Source organism: Perognathus longimembris, chromosome 4, assembly GCF_023159225.1.
Source record: "Perognathus longimembris pacificus isolate PPM17 chromosome 4, ASM2315922v1, whole genome shotgun sequence".
NCBI classification, from domain to species: Eukaryota; Metazoa; Chordata; class Mammalia; order Rodentia; family Heteromyidae; genus Perognathus; species Perognathus longimembris.
The window spans coordinates 5,358,736-5,375,424 of record NC_063164.1 but is presented as its reverse complement, the minus strand read 5'-3'; the positions used below and the strand labels follow the sequence as shown (position 1 = coordinate 5,375,424).

The window sequence follows — 16,689 nt, the reverse complement described above, 5'->3', positions numbered from 1 at the left end:
TGTATGGAGCTATTTTTCTCAACAGGTTTCTTCACATATAGAATTCGTGGTAAAAATACGGAGAAGAATGGCAGCGGAAACTCAGACACTGAACTTTGGGCCTGAATGGTGAGTTTTCAGTCTCATCTTATTTGACAATATAGTATATAGTAAGTTAATCATACAAGTACTGGATAGTCTATAAATGTGCATGTTTTTGAAATTTTGTTTTAAGTGTGTAGTTGAAAACAATGCGGCTAGGTCAGTAATAAACTTATATTTGGTAAATGGCTACATTCTATATTTTATTGATTTTTTTTTTTTTTTGGTCTGGTTATGTGTTGATAATGAAATTAAAACTCACCATAATCCTTCATCCTAGAACATCGTTTATGTTTTGAGTGTTTGTCTTAGAGGTACATATGCAAATTTATATAAATAAAATTTAACATTTTAAAATGTGTATGTTTTCTACTACAATTCTGTTTTGTAATTGCTATTCATAGACTTGTTTGAAAAATAGTTTTAATGAAGTGTTATTTAAATTTTACTTTATTGGTGGGCTAGACAGGTGGTCCAGAATTATACTGGCTATTAGCAATAGCCCATCTAGAGTTGAGTTAGCACTTGCCATAATAACAATTAATTGACCTTTGAGTCTCTTACAGATTGTTTGGACCCGAATATGGAATTCTCATGGAATTTTGAGATCCATCACATTGTAGTGTGACTTTCCCCCCCTCTTCTTCCTTTTCCCCAAAAGTTGGTGATTGAAGATCCTCTCTTCAGTGGCGTGAATAATGATAGTTACTTTTTCCATTCATACTTGGAACAACCCCTTGGGTAATGTCAGAGACAGTATTTATAGTAGATAAGTTGGATTAGTGCCTTAAACATTCATGATTATTGAGGTCAAGGTGATTTGATAAGACTTTCTGTAGTAGTTCCTGATTTGAGGATTCTTATCAAAGTTTACCCAATAGTATGCAATACTTCTTGCATGTAATTCTTAGATTTCCCTAAGCTTTATAGCTGACATGTAGAGACTGAGGAGAAATTACTCTTTGTAGTTTTGAGGATTGATACAACTTCTGTAGTTTAAGTGTTTAAGAATGCTAACCCACATGATGCTGCACTTGTTTTAGTACTTATTTTAGAAAGCATTTTATTATCAAGTTAGTATTTACAAAATCAGAAATTATAAGTAAAGTAGAGGAGAAGATAAAATAACCAAAAATTTACCATCTGTGGTAATCTCTGTAAATATCTTGGTGTATCTTTCCAGGTGGTTTTATGTATCTTATTTGTATATATGTACACGTATTTTCACAGAAATGGGATCATACTGTAACTCAATTTTGTAACCTTTAAAAAATATCTAAATCAAAGCCATCATTTTTTAAATCAATAAATATTTCTGTTCTGTTAAATAGTTTCATTGTATGGATGTACTATCATTTACTTAGTCCTCCAGATATAGTATGTAGAGGCTGTTGTCAGTTTTCCATTAGTATAAAACTATTCTAATGGGCTTTTTTATAATTAAATTTTAATTAATGCCCTATTAACTTGTTTTACCAGGTGGATTTAAATTCATGTAGTTCACTTACACACCACTTTGTGTGCAGCTCTTCTGCTGTTACCTGAATTTATTCTCTTAGGCATTTATATACCCTTATATCTTTTTCTTTACAAAAATATAGCTAAAATCCATAAGTAGTTTAAGGTTTTTTTTTAATTAAAAAATCTTTAAGTATACTGCTGTCAGTAGGTAAGATAGCAACACCAGAAATTAAGAAAAATAAAACAAGCTGATAATACTGTTATTTGACATTTAGCTTGATGTTTTATATCATGGGTTGCCAAACTGCAGCCCGTGGGACTATAAATAAAGCTTTTGTAAAGTTTTGTTAAGTTTTATTGGAAGACAACCATATTTATTTATTTCTATCTTATCTGGTTACTTTGCTACTTTGACAGGTCTAGTAGTTACATTAGCTTCTCAGGGCTTAAATAATTTCTCTGGCCCTGTACAGAATAATTTGGCTGGTCCTTGCCCTACAGCATACATTCCTAAACTGTAAATCATTTCTAGGTATTTCTGTGTCTTTGAACCATCTGTCAGTCCCTTATAACACCTCATTTTCATTGATACTCTGAAGTTTTGTTTGATGTTTTGTTTGATCAGCCTAGTGCTTTAGACAAAATTTGAATTGAGATAGTTTTAGCAGTGGGCAGTAATTAGTCCCTTCCTAAAGCCAGTAGTGTTAGTTATCTGGTTGTTACCTCTGTTACCCTGCAAAAGTTGGAGCTTAGCAGCTTACCCTAAGTTGCAAAAATTGTTAATAAACTGAGGGATGAAGGTTTAAGTAGAAACTGCCTTATTGGTATCATGTATCAAGATTCCTTGAAGGTCTTAAAGCAGTCTGACTCTGAGCTAGAAAGCTCAGAGTAGGGACTGCTGCCATGTTTGTCTACATGTAATGTGTTCATTATGGATCTTGAGGGAAGGAGTGTTCCAAAGCATCTGAAAAGCAAAGATTGCAGTGATTGCATCGAATTGATGTGTATCTCTGAATGATACAGAAATATCTAGTGATGTTCTTTTGAGGGAGGTCATCATTCTTGTAATGAACAATGTAAACTATGTTTAATAAGAGATTTATAAAATAAAGAGATTTATTTGTGTCTGGGGGCAGTTGTGAAGATGGGAGAGCATTGAAAATTGTGATGGGGATAGAACACACCTGTAGGCTTGGACTTGACTAGGCTATAGATATTTGGATAAAGAAATTTATTACAGAACTATCAAAACAATTTAAAAGGATGTGATAGATTTAATGGAGAATTACATCACTTCTAGGTATAAAACCATCACTTTTTAAAGCCTTTCTTAAATGCTACTACCTCAGAACTTTCCTGACCATCTATACAACTTGCCCCCGTCCCTCTTACTCCCTCCTCTCTTTTACTCCTTCAGTGGTCTATATAAAATGTTATATGCCAAATACCTTGTGATAGCTCATCCTCTATTTCCCACTAGACTGTGAGCTCCAATGAGGGCAGGTATCTGGACTGGAATTTTGTATAGCTTGTTCATTACTGTATCTCCAGTGCCTGGCATATAGTCAGGCACTCAATAAATGTTTATTAAATGAACGAGTGAATTGTTGGAAAGTAAACTTGTTTTTAATGTTTTACTATTGTAAGTGATATGTACATATATACTTCTGAATGGTTTTGTTTGTATTCTGATCCTTTTCCTTGGAAAAATTTCTTGGCGGTACAATTGTTAAATCAAAAGTTTCATTTTTAGGGTTTTTGCATGATATTTGTGCAGACTGGCCACCAGAAGGATTGTATGAACTTGATTTCCATCCTGTGTGTTTATTTTTGATGAAACACTTAAGTGCTATCTTAACAGAACTTTTTGTGTGTGTAAAAATCCCTTTGTTTATGGATCTTATATTGTTATTTACAGTAACAAATTACCCATTCTGAAAATCTGAAGGAAATAGTAGTACAGAAGTAAAAAGAAAAGATCTAAATTACCCTTAATACTAAACCCCAAGAGCTGCTAAGGTTTTGGGTTTTGTCCCACTCTTGTTGCTTTGCAGATGTGTACTTCAAGGCATACAGGAAATCAACAAATAGTTCTTCTTCAATAATGTGTTTGAGGATCAGAAGTCTCAATTTTAGTCTAGATGGGACTTTGGAGATATGGTAGTGCTATGTAGCTTAGGCTGGCCTAAAACTCCCTACCTCAGCCTCATCCTCTGAATGCTGGGTTACATGCATGTACTGTAATGTCTAGTCAGACTTTATTGTAGGGAGAATTATTGTAGTTACCTAGCTACAAAGGTTGTTTCTTTGAGGTTTCTTGTATCGCATCATTGTCTTCAGGAATTCTTTGCAAAAAAGAGGGACTTACTTTATTTTCCCTAGAGCACTTTGTTTACTTAAAATAGTCATGTTTTAGTGCCTTATCTCTTTTGTATGTGTGTTTGCCTTACAAAAACTAGTTACACTGTAAAAAAAAAAGCATAATATTTCTCCGATTAGTAAGTTGGTGGTTTGCTTCACCGTGTTAGTCAGAGGTAGACACAATAAATTTTGTTGAATTGAAGGCCTTTGGGAGAGTATGTTTGGGGGTAAGATCAAGTAAACCTGAGATTGCTAGCTTACTACCTGGGAATTTTGTGGAGAAAATGGGAGAAGTCTTAGAAGGTAGAACACATTATAATTCTTAGTTTACAAAAGAAGCGAGAGGGTAGTGAGCTTAAAGAGGCAGCAAAGTAGATATTTATCCAAGAGTGTTTTAGAAGAGAATCTTAAGACTGGTTTGGAAAAACATTTGCTTGCTACATTCTGTATCTATATCTAGATCCCAGTCTCACTCTATCCTGCCATTCTCCTTCCACTTCTGTTTTTCTCCTTTAACCTTTCTTTTCCCTAGCATCTGCCCTCCTCCACATTGTTGAAGGTTTGAAAAGTATTTCTGCAGCATGTTTAAAGATAAAGTGTCAAGAAGCTGCAGATTTAAGAGAAGGACCCAGATGTTTGCCTTTACTATAATATGAAGTGTGGGGGAAATGTGCTTGGGAGCTGACCTTTTATGTGAAGAACCTTAGAGGTTTTATTTGGTCATTGTGTTGTCATTGGAGAGAGTTTTATTCAAATTTGCATTTTACATAACTAATTTGTTGTAATGTAGAGGATAGACTAAGACTATATCATTGAGGGTACCGTTACAGTAATAAAAGCATGAACAAGAAAGGTCATTGGAACAAGAGATGGCTTGAGATTTGGAATTCAGTAAGATGTGAATAGGTATAGGAGAAGTGAAGGATGAATCCCAGACTCTTAATTTAATGGTTGAATAGATGGTAGTGTCCTTAACTCTGGGAATAGACGCATTAAAGAGTTTGGGATGAATAGACTGATGAGAGCAAGATTTGGGGCATTTGTGGCTTGATAGGCTGTATGTGGTTGTGTATGAACACCATTGTTTACTGTGTGAAAAGTCAGCTGAATTTGAGAATCATGGGTTTATACAGAAACGTTTTTGTTGTTTGTTGATCCTAGGGCTTGAACTCAAGGGTACTGTCCCTGAGCTTCTTTTTGCTCAAGACTATCACTCTACAATTTGAGCCACAGTTCCACGTTTGGCATTTTCTGAGTAGTTTATTGGAAATAAAGAGTCTTATGGACATTTCTGCCTGAGCTGGCTTCAAACTCAGGCTCCTGAGTAGCTAGGATTTCTGGTGTGAGCTAGGATTTCTGATTGTTGCCTGGCTTCCTTTTAGCCTTTTTGCTCAAGCCTAGCACTTACCACTTGAGCCACAGCTTCACTTCCGGCTTTGTTGTTGTTAATTGGAGATAAGAGTCTTGAAGTTTTCTGCCTGGGCTGGCTTTTGACCTCAGTCCTCAGATTTTAGCCTCATCAGTAGCCTGAGCCACCAGCACTAGACCAAATTGCTGAAGCTGAAGTTTGGCTTGAGCAGCACTCAAGGGAAAATTTGAGGGGGCATTGTGAGGTTTTAAGAGTACTTGTATCATTCGTTACTACTTAAAAGTAGAACTGGGCCTTCTGTGTTACATTGATTTCAGTGCAGGCCACGGAGATGATGACCATGAGTATACTAAATTTCTCTTGGTTTTGGCAATGTTGGTTATTAATCATTCTAGACACCCAGGTAGCACTGGGTTTTGAAGTGACAGGAAAGTGAGGATGTAGAATACTTTTGTAATGAAAAGGAAAGTTGAGCATAGCTAGCAGTATAAGGCTGCACTAACGTCATTAAAGTATGTTTAGAGACTGAGGGGAAAAGTACATGGTGACAGAACGAAAGTTTAGAAGAGTTGGTTGTATGGAGGAGATAAAGATCACTGGTGTGCTTTCAGCTTTCCTAAGTATCTGTAGGTGAGGGACTTTGAGTTGAATTTGTTGCCTGTTGAGTCAACAGACCCATCATTATAACACAAGCAATCCTCTTATTTGGCTCAGTTTCTTCACAGAAATAGTAGAAATCTCTGATCATGTTACTCAGTAAATCTGGTGCTGGTAGAAAGTGCTCAGTCCTGTATCTTGGCTAGGGAGTGGGAGTCTGTTGGAGGGGCTGGTAGATGGGATTAAAGCCTTGGTGAGAAGTAATTCAAGAAAATAATGATGCCATGGGTGAGAAGGAGCTTCTGTAAAGTCATGGTGGCCATTTGCCAGTACTAGAAGAGGGCTTAGATATGCCTTTCAGTAGTAGAAACGATGGGGAAGCATATTGGCTACACATAAAGAAGATACTTTAGAATAATTTCTAATAAAAATATATGAACTTTCAAGTTAATGTTTGACAACCTGTGCCTCTTTTAAATATAATATTGAGACCTTATTGTTGAAATGATCAGTCCTTTTAGTCATAAAAACCTAGATTTGAATCAGTATTTTGAGCATGACTAGGCAAGTTGCTTATTAACTCTTAAACTTCTTTTTTTCTTTACCTTTCTCCTTTCTTCTTCCCTTCCCGTGTGTGCTCACACATACATGTGCGATTTAAGAGATTGAAACTAGGAGATTGAACCACTGAGCTACCTTCCCAGCTCTTTAAACTTCACTTTTAATGTCTGTTATATTGGAGTTTTTAATGAAGCTTAAGTGAGATGAAATGAGCTAACATATTGTATAAGATTCCCAGCTTGAGTTCTCAGGAGATGTCAATTTCACTTTTTCATAAAAAAGCCTAACTACAGGATTGATGAAAAGCAGTTTCCTGGAAGATTCTTCAGCAGTGATTGGATAGCTCAACTTGTTGTTTTCTTATCTGGTTGTAGAATGTGTTTTAACCTCTAAGCCTAGGAGTCATTTGAAATGAAATAAAGGTTAACCCAGTAGTAATGAGCACTTCTAGCACCCGTACATGATCTTTGTATACTGGAGAGAATTGGGGCTCCTTGGAAAAATGGTGGATTCTAGATCTGAGGCAAGAAATAACATAAAATGAACCTGGAACATTTTGGCATACTAGAAAGAAAAGATGATGTCTAAGACAACTAGGATTATGTCAAAAGGACCAGAAACCAATCCATTCTTGCTCTGGTCAAAGATGAGACAAAAAGGTTGTTAGGAGTAATTGCAGTGGACTGGAATACATTAATAAGAAATTGTTACTATTGGAGGATGCTGTTGAATCAAGCTACTATTTTGAAAACAGAAAACAAGCTATTTTCCTGTATAAACTGTATCACTGGGTAACTGTACCAAATAGTATAAGAGGTAAGTTTCTCTTTGCAGGAATGCTCCAGCAAATAAAAAAGAATGATAGACTGGAATCATTTCACAACCTTAGTGAACTTGGGGAATCCAAGCATTGATCATTTGTCACTAGTAGCATCACAGAGCAGCCAAACACAATGTGCCTTTGATGGAATAATAGACCACTATCTGGGAAGTAGTCCTTTTTTTTTTTTTTTTTAATGGTCTAACTATTGACTAAAGAATATTAGAAAAGAATTTTAAGTACAGGAATTGAACAATGATCCCCCAAATGCATACATTTGACAATGGGCTAATAAACAGAATATGTAAGGGATTTAAACAATTGGAAAGTATTCTTAGCCCTCATCCCATCAAGAATTTACACCCACTTGCCAATTTGCATGAAATACACAGGACAAAGAAACATTTTAAATTGCACTATGATGAAACCACCAAATAAAGGCTTATAAAAATGTCCATGACAGTGATAATGTTCTAAAATATGTACTGATGGAATAATAAGCCAAACATTTCCTTCATAATATCGAGAGGCTTAGATGGGTGCTAAAAAGAGCTGTATTGGCCATAGATTGCTGATTTGGGGGCTGATTGATCTGTATATGAGAGTTTCTTAATGTTCTTTTTAAATATATATTTGAAATTGTTTATAGTATGCTAAAAATGCATATCTAGAAGATAGAAACATTTAAAGGATTCTGTAGCCTCATGCATTTTTATATTAGTCACTATTTTTAAATTTTTCAATAATTAACAAATACTGTGCTTTAGCTGGCCTTTGTATTACCTTTTTATTTTGTTTTGGCACTGGGGCTTGAACTCCGGGCTCAAGCTCTTGTTGGCTCTATTACTCAAAACTGGTTCACTACCACTTGAGCCACACTATCAATCCATCATTTTGCTAGTTAATTGAAGGTAAGAGTTTTTCAAGAGTTTTTTAAGCCTGCCAAGGTAGCCTTGATTCTTAGATCTTTGCCTCCTGAGTAGCAGACATATACGTGTAAACCACTGTGCCTGGCCATATCAGCTTTTCTTTGTTTAACAGTGTAGTAAATCATCCCCATCTTGATTTTGTGAATAAAACTGTGTGTGTGTGTGTGTGTGTGTGTGTGTGTGTGTGTATGTGTGTATGTATATATTTTAGTGCTTTTATTGACTTTTCCCTAGAAAATTTCCTAGGCTTAAGGGGAAATTCAATGCATCAGAATTAAGCTCAGTCCTACTGAATTAAGGTATTGTCTCTGTTAGCCTTGGCATTACAAAATTCCAGCAGCCCTAGGTGATTAGCTAATCTAGTATTAGTTCTCCCAATAATTGTTCTTTGGAATAGTCCTGCAAGTAGTCTGCTTAGGTTTTTTCCCTCGCTTTTTCCTTTTTAAAAACATTTTCCTTTTTTTTTTTTTTTTTTTGGTAGTAATGGAGTCTGACCCCAGATCTTTGTTTATGCCAGAGAAGCATAAAATTTAAGGAGCCCAGGTACTGTGACTCAGGCCTGTAATCCTAGCTACTCTGGAGGCTGAGATGTGGGGCTCAGAGTTTTGAAGCCAGCCCAGGCAGGAAAGTCCATGAGATTATTTCCAATTAACTACCTAAAAGCTGGAAGTGGAGCTGTGGCTTAAGTAGCAGAGTATTAGCCTTGAGCAAAAAAGCTAGGGGCCAGTGCCCAGGTCTTGAGCTCAAGCTCCAGGACTGGAACTAGTCTGGTGCTGGTGGCTCAAACCTGTAATCCTAGCTACTTAGGAGGTGGAGATGTAAAGATTGTGATTTGAAGCCAGCTAGGGCAGTAAAGTCCCTGAGACTTATCTCTAATCACCCAAATGCTGCAAGTGGAACTATTAAGGTTCAATTGGTAGAGTCTGAAAAGCTCAGGGACAGTGCCTCTACCCTGTTTTCTGGTTCCAGGAGTGGCACACACAAAATAGTCCTTTCACCCCCATTTCTGTTCTTGGATGTGTCTTGTTGCTTGTACATTTAAAGTTTTTTCTACTGAGTAATTATTATTTTTGTCCCATACTTTATTGTTATCTCTAATTCTTTACACTGATTATTTTTATTAAAATAGATTATGAAATAATACAATTATATAACACATGTACTCATGGCCAAAGCTGAAAAAAGTAATATATAGGTACATGTATTATAGGTACTATTAAAATTCCATTTATACTTCCCCTTGGAGATCCTTGATGGTGACTTTGTTACTCCATGATTCTTTTACCATCTTTTGTATGTCCGTGAATTTATTCATGATTTATGCATTTTGTTATCTATGTTAGAAACTTTTAAACTTCTTTTATGTAGTATATATTACCAAATAGCCCCAAATTAGCTTTTATATAATTACCTACTACCAAATAATTTCCTGGAGTGTTCCAATATATAATAAAAACACTACTTTGGAGTTTTCATTGCTTTACAGCCTTACTGATTAGTAGTGTTGTAACTTCTTTTTATCAGTCTCATAGGTTAAAAAAAAATGCACCTCACTTTTCTATAATTTTTCCCCCCATCCTGGGGCTTGAACTCTGGGCCTGAGGGATGTCCATGAGCTCTTTTTGCTCAAGGCTAGCTCTCTTCCACTTGAGCCACAGCGCCACTTACAGATTTTTCTGTGATGAATTGGAGATAAGAGTCTTACAGGCTTTCTTGTCTGGGCTGGGTTTGAACTGTGATCCTCAGATCTCAGCCTCTGAAGTAGCTAGGATTATAGGCATGAGCCACCAGTACTGGGTGCATTTTTCTATAATTTGATCCAAAACATCCCCTCCCTAGCTCTCAAACTTTGAATGGTACACTATGATACTTTAGGTATTGCCACACGGTTGAGTGCCGTGCAGTGAGCTTTTCGTATATGAAATCTTTACTCCTTTAAGATAACGGAGGCTCTGATTTTCTCAGGAACTAAAACATTTTCTTACAGTATGAAATAATAAAAATTCATAGTGCTAGAATATTTGCCACTTTATATTGTTTTCTTTCCTCTTCTAGGCTCCGAGCTCTGTCCAGTGGTGGGAGTATCACATCCCCTCCTCTTTCTCCAGCACTGCCGAAGTATAAATTAGCCGATTATCGCTACGGCAGAGAAGAAATGTTAGCACTTTTTCTTAAAGACAACAAGGTAAAAAAGTAGGAAAAAAGTTCAGAATTTTGGCTGAGACTTCAGGGTGGTATTTACAATGATATGCTGATAAAGTGAATATATAACTCAAATATATCTTCTAGCTATATGTTGATTCCTGGTTTTTTCCTGCACTGAAACATACTGTAGTTAACAGTGGGTGTAAGTGTAATGCCTTTTTCTTAAAGAAAACTGGTGATGTCATTATAGAAGCTGGTGGCTTCCTGGCAACAGGACAGTCAGGCACTTCCATTTCATCCTGCCCTTTCTCTCCTCTTTCTGTCCTGGTTTGATAGCTGACAAGTGAAGAATTTCTTTTCTTTCTTTTTTAAATTTTTGTGTGTGTGTGCATGCGCGCACCAGTTGTAGGGCTTGAACTCAAGGCCTAGGCACTGTCCCTGAGCTTTTTTGCTCAAAGCTAGTGCTCTGCCACTTGAGCCATGGCTCTATATCTGGCTTTTGCCAATTAATTGGAGATCAGAGTCTCACAGACTTTTCTGCCCAGGGCTGGCTTTAAACTGTGATCATCAGATCTCAGCCTCCTGAGTAGCTAGGATTACAGATGTAAGCCACCAGTTCTCAGCTCCCATTTTCTTTATTGTACCTTTTAGTCTACTCAGAAGGAAAGAGTAAGAGTAACTCTTACCTTTTCCTCTTTTTAAGTTAAATATGAAGTTTTTATTAGAAATCTTAAGATTATAACACATTTGTGTTACAAATGATCAAACTAGGAAATATAAGGTAGATATATCTGACTAGGGAGACATTTTCTATTTTTCTCAACATACTTTGTTCTTAATTTATTAATGGAGAATCTCGAGTTTTAGTAATGGTTGCTAAGGACAGATAATTGCTTATGAAACTCTCCTTACCATCTGCTTTGAGTTAAATGTGGAGATTTTTACTCCTCCACTGTGTTCTCTGGAATATCAGAGTTAATGCTGAATCTCAAAGTGGTGGACTGATGGGGGGAGGAGGAGTTTTTAACATTTGCCTGTCTTCAAATATGTAACTACCAGATAATCAGCATATTAATTCTAGCTTGATAAGCTTAAATGAACATTTATACTAACTAGTAACATGTGAACAAAGAATATTTTTTCTTGGATTTGTCTTTTTGTAATTGGAGGAATAGCATTAATCTTGGGGTCATGTGTTTGCTGTACAGATACCTTCAGATCTTCTGGATAAAGAATTTCTACCTATCCTACAGGAAGACCCCCTACCACCATTGGCTCTAGTACCCTTTACAGAAGAAGAACAGGTATGTGCCTAGTTGTAGATCTCAGATCAACATCTTACTATTTTGCCTCGGGGGATGAAATCAGGAAGCTACTACTTAGGCCCTAAAGATTATGTTGAGTTCTCTCAGATCTTCTTCCTTCTTGATATTTCATCTATGGATGCATTTGAGTGACCCAGGTTTTGCTTTGGTATCTGAAGCTGCTATCACTAGGTAGAGATGAGGAAATGCTTCTGGATTCTTATGGAACTATCTCTTCTGTCTTACTCAGTTAGAAAGGAAGCATTTGTTTTCTGAGAGCAAGAGTGGAAGATTGAACATCTTTGCAGAAAAGCATAGTTTTTCAGAAGGGTCAACATGAATTTTCACAAGATACATTCATTTTTACCACTAGAGGAAAATGTGGATACACATCTCAAAATACCTACAGTCCTTCTGTTATCTCTGTGTGTGTGTGTGTGCGTGCGTGTGTGTGTGCGTGTGTATGTGTGTGTGGGGGGGAGGTGGAAAAGGGAGATGGAAAGAGAGAGCGAACTTCTAGGTTAGAAAGTGGCTTTGCTGGATAATTGGCAACTAGGAGTCTGATGGATTTTTATGCCCTGGCTAGCTTTGAACTGCAATATTCAGATCTTCACCTCCTTAGTTTCTAGTCATATAGATGTGAGTCAGTGGTGCCTGGTTAAGTTTTGTTAATTTTGGAAAATCTCCAATTACTAATTCCTCTCTAGACTCTTTGAAAAACAAAAATTTCTCTAGTATATATTTACAATATCAGGCACTAATTTTTTTCTTTTTTTTTTTAAGGTGTGGCACCTGCAGTTCCCTCTGGGCAATTTCTGTTGACTTCATGCTGTTGCCCAGCACTACTGTTTTTATACAGTTGTTACTATTTAGAATCTTTTTTTTTTTTTGCCAGTCCTGGGCCTTGGACTCAGGGCCTGAGCACTGTCCCTGGCTTCTTTTTGCTCAAGGCTAGCACTCTGCCACTTGAGTCACAGCGCCACTTCTGGCCATTTTCTGTATATGTGGTGCTGGGGAATCGAACCTGGGGCTTCAAGTATACGAGGCAAGCGCTCTTGCCACTAGGCCATATCCCCAGCCCACTATTTAGAATCTTTATCTCATACATAATAAAACATGATTTCCTCTCAGCTTAATTTTTTCAAAGAATTACTTATTATGTATTTGCTGATTGATTGTCAGTCATGGGGCTTGAACTTATGGTTTGGGCCCTGTCCCTGAGCTGTTTTACTCAAGGCTCGTACTCTACCACTGTGAGCCACAGATCTACTTCTGTTTTTTTGTGTTTGTTTCTTTTGGTTAGCTGGAGATGAGTCACATACTTTATTGCCGGGGCTGTCCTCGAACTGTGATCCTCAGATCTCAGCCTCCTGAGTAACATTTATTTTTTATTGTTATTATAAATATGATGTACAGAGGGTTTTCCATTTCATAAGTTAGGTACAGTACATTTCTTTTTGGGCAGTGTTACCCCTTTCTCCGCTTTCTCTTGTTTTTTGCTCCTGTCCCTGCCCACAAGTTGTATAGTTCATTTTCTACTTAGTGTCTAGTGAGTATCACTGCTGCACTTGCTCACTTTTTGTCCCTCCATTTCTGTGTCCTCCTTGCCCTCTTAAAGACCGATACATGCACAAACAAGACAAAAAGAACACAGAAAACAAAAACAGCAATGCAGTAAAACATCTTTTTTTGTTTTCATTTCCTGGAGTTTATTTAGATAAATATTATTTCATATGATCAGATTCACATAGGCATTGTGTCTTTCTGTTCATCTCCCAAGGATATCCTCTTTTGGTCTCACTGTGTGTGAGTGCTTAGGGTTCTGAATAATTTATCACATCCATTAGATCTAACTTCCACATATGAGAGAAAACATGCAGTTTTTGACTGAGCTTGGCATACCTCCTTTAACATGATTTGCCCTGGGTCCATCCATTTCCCTGCAAATGCCATATTATTCTTTCTAATGGCTGTGTAAAATTTCTTTGTGTCTGGGTACCACAGTTTTTGAACTACTCATCTATTGTAGGGCAGCCGGACTGTTTTCCTAACTTGGCTGTTGTGGATAGTGCAGCTGTGAGCATGGGTGTCTTTTTGGTTTCCTGGCTTTTGATGTTCTCAGTAGATGCCCAGGAGTGGCATGGCTGGGTCATAGGAAAGATCTGTTTAGTTTTCTGAGGAACCTCCAGAAGACTGCTGTCCAGAGTGGTTGAAGCTACTGATTTTTGAATATTGATCACCTTCAGTATAGAATCCTATCTTCAAGTAAGCATAATTTGGTTTCTTCCCTATTAGAATCCCTTTTTTTCCCTTCTCCTCTAGCAAGAATTTGAGTACTATGTTGAATAAAAGTTAGGAGAGTGGACACTTTATCTCATTCCTGACTTTAAGTGAAATGACTTGTTTTCACCTGTTTAATTTGAGGTTACTGTGTATTTGTCATCCAGTCTTTTTTTTTTTTTTTTTTTTTTTTTTTTTTGCCAGTCCTGGGCCTTGGACTCAGGGCCTGAGCACTGTCCCTGGCTTCTTCCCGCTCAAGGCTAGCACTCTGCCACCTGAGCCACAGCGCCCCTTCTGGCCGTTTTCCATATATGTGGTGCTGGGGAATCGAACCGAGAGCTAAATGTGTAGGAGGCAAGCACTCTTGCCACTAGGCCATATTCCCAGCCCGTTTTTTTTTTTTTTTTGGCCAGTCCTGGGCCTCGGACTCAAGGCCTGAGCACTGTCCCTGGCTTCTTCCCGTTCAAGGCTAGCACTCTGCCACCTGAGCCACAGCGCCCCTTCTGGCCGTTTTCCATATATGTGGTGCTGGGGAATCGAACCCAGAGCTTCATGTGTAGAAGGCAAGCGCTCTTGCCACTAGGCCATATTCCCAGCCCCCATAGTCTTTATTATGTTCAGGTACATCCCTTTTATTCCTAGTTTCTTCAGTTCCTTTATCATTAAAGATTGTTGAATGCTCTAAAAGGCTTTTTGTGTGGAAATTGAGATGATCATGTGATTTTTTTTTTTTTTATTTAACTCTTTTTTGGCCAGTCCTGGGGCTTGAACTCAGGGCCTGGATGCTGTCCCTTAGCTTGTTTTGCTCAAGGCTAGTGCTGAACCACTTGAATCACAGTGCCACTTAAGGCTTTTTCTGAGTAATTTATTGGCGATAAGTGTTTTAGGACTTTCCTGCCTGGGCTGGCTTTGGATTGTGATCTTCAGATTTCAGCCTCCTGAGTAGTTTAGGATTACAAGTGTGAGCCACCAGCACGTAGTATTTTTTTTTTTTTTTTTTTTGGCCAGTCCTGGGCCTTGAACTCAGGGCCTGAGCACTGTCCCTGGCTTCTTTTTGCTCAAGGCTAGCATTCTGCCACTTGAGCCACAGCGCCACTTCTGGCTGTTTTCTGTATATGTGGTGCTGGGGAATCAAACCCAGGGCCTCATGTATACAAGGCAAGCACTCTTGCCACTAGGCCATATCCCTAGCCCCAGCACGTAGTATTTTTGTTTGTTTTTTTTTTTGGATATGTGCCAGTACCAGGGCTTGGGCACTGTTTATTAGCTTTTTTGTTTAAGCCTGGCACTCTATCACTTTGAGCTTTTTGGTGGTTAATTGGAGTCTCATAGACTTTCAAAAAAGCCTTTGAACTGTAATCCTGAGATCTCAGTCTCCTAAGTAGCTAGGCTTATAAATGTGAGCCACTGGCACCTAGCTACAACATTTGTGTCAAAATCAGAGTGATGTTTATGGCCTCAAGTTAAGCAGACTTTGTTAATTTTATTTGACTTCAGGCTCTCACCTCACTGTTCTTGCTATCCTATATGATTTGCCTCTTTTCCTTTGCTGTTTTTGAGAAGTGTTTTGCATATTTAGTTTGTTAACTATAATATGTATAGGATGTTTCTTCTCTGACCTTGCATGTTTGGTGTTCTGTAAACCACCTTCAATTGAATGATTCTTCTCAAGGCTAGAGAGGTGTTTTATTCTGTTATTATTTTCTGCTATTATTTGCTGGCCTTGGGGCTTGAACTCAGAACCTAGGTGTTAACATGAGCTCTTGTGCTCAAGACTAGCCTCTACCACTTGAGCCAAAACTTTATTTCTGGCTTTTTGGTGGTTAATTAAACCACCTTTCTTGCTTGGCTGGCTCTGAATTGCAGTTCTCAGATCTCAGCTAGGACTATAGACGTGAGCCACTAGTGCCTGGCTATCAATCGTATTTTAAGGCTTCAGTCTACTTGATTTTATGATCTTCTGATATAAACTCAATAACTTTATATTAATAAATATCCTAAAATTTTCTTGAACAAATTATATTGAATAAATTCTGAAAAGAACAAACAAGCAGAGAGCAAATGGCATGCATATTATAAGGAGAAATGCAGAACTGAAAGTAGTCTTTAATGAGGTGTTTCTAAGCAATATATAGATGTCATATTAGCTAATTTAGAGTCAAAATGGAAAATCAGTGGAAAACATTTAAGACAAAAAAATGAATTGGAGGATTTTACTCACACCAATTCTGAATGCTTTCTATTCCTCTACCAGGAGGGAACATAGCTTATCCAGACCAGGCCCAATGTTCATTTATGTTTTTAAACTATACCTGTGTATTATCTTGTGTAGATTCTTATTTGTCCTTTCCCCATGCACTTCAAAAAAATTGTACTATGTATTGAATCCATGGCTTTATGCTTGCTAGGCAACCACTTATACTTGAGTCATGGGCCCCACCCCCCACTCCTGCCCCACTCTCCTAGTCCTGTTTGCTTTTAGTGTTTTTAGGTAGAGTCTTGTGCTTTTTCTCAAGCTAACCTTTGGATCTTCATCCTCTTACTTCTGCTTCCCGAGCAGCTGGGTTTTCATGTGTGTACTACCTAGCCATCCTTAGTTCCTATCATTCTGTGAAATACTACTTGGAGCTGGTAATTTATTTTGTCTAGGCTGAAAATTTTCTTCCTAAATCTTTCTCCTTCTTTTTTTTTTTTTTTTTTTTTGTTGTAGGGCTTGAACTCTGGGCCTGGGTCTGGGTGCTGTCCCTGAGCTCTTCAGCTCAAGGCTAGCACTCTACCACT

At 37.6% G+C, this 16,689-nt stretch overlaps 1 protein-coding gene across 4 annotated transcripts in view; it reads left to right on the top strand.

Annotated features, from left to right (window-relative positions):
- The window catches only part of Gigyf2 (GRB10 interacting GYF protein 2), a 135,563-nt gene that overhangs the window by 27,916 nt on the left and 90,958 nt on the right, over positions 1–16,689 (top strand). For all 4 annotated transcript variants that reach the window (XM_048344514.1, XM_048344512.1, XM_048344513.1 and 1 more), the window contains exons 4-6: positions 26–108; positions 10,235–10,364; positions 11,533–11,628. In XM_048344514.1, coding sequence (XP_048200471.1) covers positions 68–108; positions 10,235–10,364; positions 11,533–11,628 — 267 coding nt within the window. In that variant the 5' untranslated portion in view covers positions 26–67. The remainder of the gene's footprint in view (positions 1–25; positions 109–10,234; positions 10,365–11,532; positions 11,629–16,689) is intronic.